Source organism: Anoplophora glabripennis, unplaced genomic scaffold (genome assembly GCF_000390285.2).
Source record: "Anoplophora glabripennis isolate ALB-LARVAE unplaced genomic scaffold, Agla_2.0 scaffold321, whole genome shotgun sequence".
Classification (NCBI taxonomy): Eukaryota; Metazoa; Arthropoda; class Insecta; order Coleoptera; family Cerambycidae; genus Anoplophora; species Anoplophora glabripennis.
The window spans coordinates 1-5,120 of NW_019416407.1; the positions used below are offsets into that span (position 1 = coordinate 1).

Consider the following 5,120-nt stretch of genomic DNA (forward strand, 5'->3'; position numbering starts at 1 on the left):
CAGGCCTACACGAGATGAGGCAGGATAAAGAGGGATAATCCCCCTCGATCCCAAATCATTGAGGCCAATTTCTAGCCATAGAATAATGGCGCGGTAACATGTTAGTAACTTTAATTTTTTCTGAAACTAGGTACGTGTTATTATCGGATCGCCGGTATAGTCGGTGGTGAAAAATTGCTAAAAATCGGTTGTAGCTATCTTCATTTTATTTCTTGTTTCAGTTTTAATAATGGCTGCTGACATGTACATGGAAAGTTTCGATATGTGGTGACATAAATAAATTATTACCTTAGTTTTTTGTTGTTTTCGAGTGTAATTTACGTTGGTAAGATGGATTTTGGTCAGTTACTGCATACAGCGCAAAAAAATGAGAAGACAAATAAAAATGGGGCAAGTAATTTCAATTTATTCATGTTTGTACAATCCTAAATAACAATTCTAGAAGATTCATTTATTTAAACTCATTTTTATTCTCTATAGGTTCGATATTATAGCACTAAGTTCGAACCTCCCAAAAAAGAAAAAAAGGCTAAAGAATTGTCTAACAATATAAAGAAATTTTTGGCCAGAAAAGAAGCAGAAGAAAAATCAAAAGCGGAACAAGAGAAGAAAAAGAGGGAAGAATTATTAGCATTAAGGGCACAGGTAAGTATAGTATTTTGAAGGAAATAATCTAATACCAAAGACAAAACTTATTTTAGGATAAAAAGGCAACTCGCCGTGTAAATGTTATGCTGAAAAGAACCAAATCAGCAAATCAGTCGGTAATCCAAGATGCCGTAGATAACGACAACACAGCTGTAACATTGGCTGGTCCCATGCAACCCGATGAAGATGATTACGGATATGTTTCACAGGAAGCATCTGCATTTTACAATAAAATGATGGAAAAGTACAGTAAGATGCCAGACGAACCCAAATTCGATCCGGCCAAAAAGAAAGTGAGTACAAATCTAAGCAACACTAAAGATAGGGTAAAAGCTGCTCTGGAGAAAGAACGAGAAGATGCTTTGTTACCTCATAAGAGAAAAAGAAAACATAAAGAACATAAGGATGACGACGACGAAGATGGAATTAGTTATGGTCGACCAGATCAACCAGATGAGTACAAGTCTACATCACCTCTACCGCCACCTCCGCCAAAAAAACATAAACCAGCTCCTCCTCTCATGAATTTTGCTGGTAAGTAGACTTATAACTCTCAATATAGAACGTCTAGAAATTACCTGTTTTGACTTAGGTGTATAGCTAACATATTGTGCACGTATTGATTTTAAAAATTGTGTTGAACTAGGAGCTTTATTAACTTTATTATTTATTTTTCTAATAATGTACATTATGATTACAAATTATCTATGCCAGTTTGTCCTATAATTGGTGTATACAGTGTGTCCTAATATTTCGTATGTGTGAAACTGTTACGGCCTTTTGAAATTTAAAATTATAATTTTTGAAAAACCAAACTGCAAATTGATAAATAAATGTAACCCAATTGTTTAAAAATAAAAAAAGAGTGTTAACTTTAAAAATTTACTGTGGCCGACCTAATCAACCGATTTCAATTTTTCAAAAACCATTTGAAGGGTTGAGCGGTCTTTTCTATGTGAAAAAATTTTCAAGTATCTCGATGCTTTATTTGAGGCTGTGCAAAATTTTGAAAATTCAAAATTTTTTCAAAATATTTTGCAAAAACTATTGAACCGATTTTAATGAAATTTGGTGTGTTGTTTTATTATACTATAAAGTTTTTTTTTACTAAAATTAGAATGCCATCAGAGCAATTAAAACATTTTAAAAAAATTATCCAAAAAACTTTTTTTTTTGCCTTTTTTTCATCAATTATTGCTATTTTGCAACAACAGCAATAAATTTAAACATTTTTAACTTACAGTATATTGTGCAAAATTCAATTCTAAATTTTTTTTCCTCTTCAATATTCTTCCAAAATGTATAGGTTCCAAGATATAAGTAAAAAACTCAGATAAAATAGGTATTTTTTGAAACATTTTTGCAATTTTGAAAATGTTCCGAACCTCGCCCAGATCTAGGGCTCTACACTTTTATTATGTGTTGTTTTGAAGGTAATCCAGAAAAAATTTGCTTGCCCCCTCTCACATCCACCTCAAAACAGATCCGCCCTGATCTAAAAGCTATTCCATTTTTATTACAAAGTAAATCAAAATTTCAAGTTTAAATTTGGGAAAACCTACAAATCTTTTTTCAGGCTTTACCACACTTTCGTGGTTAAATAAAACAATACTACATAAAGATAAGCTTAATTAAATCATCTTACTTTGGTCCCAAGACTAGCAGTTCCATGTACATAGAATATTGGGACATGTGGTATACACTGCTGGACAAATGAAAATTTATGTATCTGTTAATTTATTATTCTATAACGGTGTGTTTGGTGAATACAATCATTCTGTATTCTAGATTTATTGAAAATTGCTGAAAAGAAGCAATTCGAACCAATAGTTATAGAGAAAAAAGAGAAAGAGGAGGAAAAATTGTTGACCAAAAGACAGAGAAAGGAAATAGAAAAGGAAAAGGAATATCTTCAACGCAAGGAAGCTAGAAAAATGTCAGAAAGTAAACCAAACGGTTCAAGTAGTAACAGAATTCCAAAACTTGGGGATAAATCTATGAAACATCCCGATCGAAGACCACAAAGCTCGGATGGTCGTATTCCTAAAGTAAACAGTGCCCAACACTCCAACCCTAAGCTTACTAGTCACCCAAGTGCTAAACCCTACTCAACCAATTCTAAAGAAACTATAAGGAAACCATCTACATCCTCGGTTCCAGACAGACCTACACCAATTCCGGATAAAATTCGGCCACCTAATCCAGTTCCCTCAAAGTCTAGACCTCCTAATAGCACCAAACCAACCGTTCGGGAACAAGAAAACTATAAAAATAGCACCAATAACATGAACAGCCTTAAAGACAGATCAAAACCGTCAATGAACGATAAAGTTAGAGAAGCACCATCGAAAGATCTGACACCTAAAAAGACACAACCGGAAGAACCACAGAGAAGATACTTACCTGGCGACATTCGGTATAAACCTCCAACGGACGCTAAACCCAAACAGTTACCACCGACTGATATCAAATCTAAGAATAAGCAAATCCCTGTGAAGGACTCCAAGCCCAAACAGTTCCCGCCTAATGACCTTAAACCAAAACAGTTCCCGTCTAATGACCTTAAACCAAAACAGTTCCCGCCTAATGACCTTAAACCAAAACAGTTCCCGCCCAGCGATCTTAAGCTGAAACAGTTTCCTCCGAAGGATCTGAAACCCAGGCAGTTCCCACCGCCGGATGTCCGGAGGAAAGAGTTGCCCAAGAAGAGACCTATTATGGTTAAAAAAGGTACCAATGAATGTAGTTGCAAAAGGCCACTTTATTTTTTTTCTCTGTCTATCGAGATATTTTAGTTGTCTGAAAGTTGGATTCTTAGAAACGTTAACTAATTTTTTTAGTTTGAAATTTTTGATTAGGTTTAATAAGATCTTGGCATATTAATTTCCCCAAAGATATGTGACAAAATCATCTAGTACAGTCATTGAAGCTGAAAATCAGCCGTAACCTCCGAATTCTTTGAAACTGCATGGATTTGCACGAAAATTTAGAATAAGGCTCATCTTAGGCTCAAATTCAAAAGTGACTTAACGCTTTTTGTTTTTTAAGTGATATTAAATTGAAAAAAATAAGTTTTAAGCATTTTATTGAGAAAAATTTTTATAGGTCTTTTTGAGTACTTCAAAAAAACTCCTGGAGCGGTATACAAGTAAAATTAATCCTTTTTCCGTTATTTGATGTTGAATACATCGATTCGAGTATTCCCCCAAAAACAAGTCCCCTTCCACTAACCATATTTCGCTTTGTATAGGACGTACAACACTTTAAAAAACGATTTTCTTTGTTTATTTATAAGCTACATTTTTGTTCATTACACTTTTTTTAATAAAATGCGTAGTTTTCCAGTTATTCGCGAAAAATACTTTGAAAGCGTTTTTTTTTTCGCTCAAAATTCCAAGTTTTCACTCGTGAATAACTAAAAAACTATTGACTTCTCGAAAAAATTCTTCGAATATTTTTTGCTCAAAATTTGGTTCTCTATAGAGTTCCAGCGTTATTTTTGAAAAAAAAATTCCACCCCCGAGAAGCGTCAATCGGCGCTATGTCACTAATGTTCATTGACCTTTTCTCTATCTGCCAAATTTCAAATCGATCGGTTCAGTTTCAAAGAATTCGGAGGTGAAAAGCTTCAATAAGTACTAATCATCTTTCTTCCAGGGAGGATATTGGATGACGAGGACAGCGAGTATGATTCTGAAATGGACGATTTCATCGACGACGATGAGCCTGACGAAGACTACTCCAGGTACATCAGCGAAATATTTGGTTACGATAAATCGAGATACCGAAATATGGACGACGACGTCGATAATATGGAGTCTTCGTTTGCACAACAGATGAGGGAGGAGGTCATCAGTACAAAGATAGGTTAGTATGAATTCTCGAGTCTCTCAAAAAAGTTTTTAATTTCTCGGTTAAAATCAATTTAGTTATCGTTGTTATGTGTTTCATCGTTACAGGTATAATGGAGGATCTGGAAGATATGAAGAAAGAAGAAGAGGAAAAGAGGCGAAAAGCCTTGATAAAAAAAAAGAAAAAGTAATAGTTGGGATTTCTTAGTCCCGAGTTGGGTAAATTAGAGGGTTATTTATACAATGTGATTAAACATATTTGAGTTGTGATAAGAATTAATTTTTGTTATTTATATGAATTTTAAATATTGCGGATCATATTATATCAATTTAGCCGTTTGTATATACTTATAATGAATATTAAAGTGTCATTAATTTTTACTATTTTTTTCTACCTTTATCAGTTGATTAAAGTTGCGAAATATATGTAATTTTGCTAATGCATTTTTTTTTATTTTTCATCGAGTCCAATGAAAAAGGCCGGAAAATATTCAAATAACAAATGTAACACATACATTTTGATTTATTATAAAACTTTAAACAGTAAATATATAAATTGTTACAAACATCATCAACAGATAAAACTACACTTCATAAAATCACAATTAAACATCGTTTGCC

At 33.5% G+C, this 5,120-nt stretch overlaps 1 protein-coding gene across 1 annotated transcript; it reads left to right on the plus strand.

Annotated features, from left to right (window-relative positions):
- Positions 1-242: 242 nt before the first annotated feature.
- Positions 243-4,894, plus strand: LOC108912818 (protein SPT2 homolog). Its single transcript, XM_018718211.1, has 6 exons — positions 243-390; positions 481-645; positions 702-1,182; positions 2,437-3,378; positions 4,306-4,515; positions 4,608-4,894. The coding sequence occupies exons 1-6, from the start codon at positions 331-333 to the stop codon at positions 4,688-4,690; spliced, it is 1,941 nt and encodes a 646-aa protein (XP_018573727.1). The 5' UTR covers positions 243-330; the 3' UTR covers positions 4,691-4,894.
- The last annotated feature ends 226 nt before the right edge of the window (positions 4,895-5,120 follow it).

Excerpts from the sequence above, each read along its gene's own strand:
- LOC108912818 (XM_018718211.1), top strand. The coding sequence starts at position 331 with ATGGATTTTGGTCAGTTACTGCATACAGCGCAAAAAAATGAGAAGACA. Across the intron at positions 646-701 it reads TATTAGCATTAAGGGCACAG|GATAAAAAGGCAACTCGCCG; the intron begins GTAAGTATAGTA and ends AACTTATTTTAG. Across the intron at positions 3,379-4,305 it reads ACCTATTATGGTTAAAAAAG|GGAGGATATTGGATGACGAG; the intron begins GTACCAATGAAT and ends TCTTTCTTCCAG.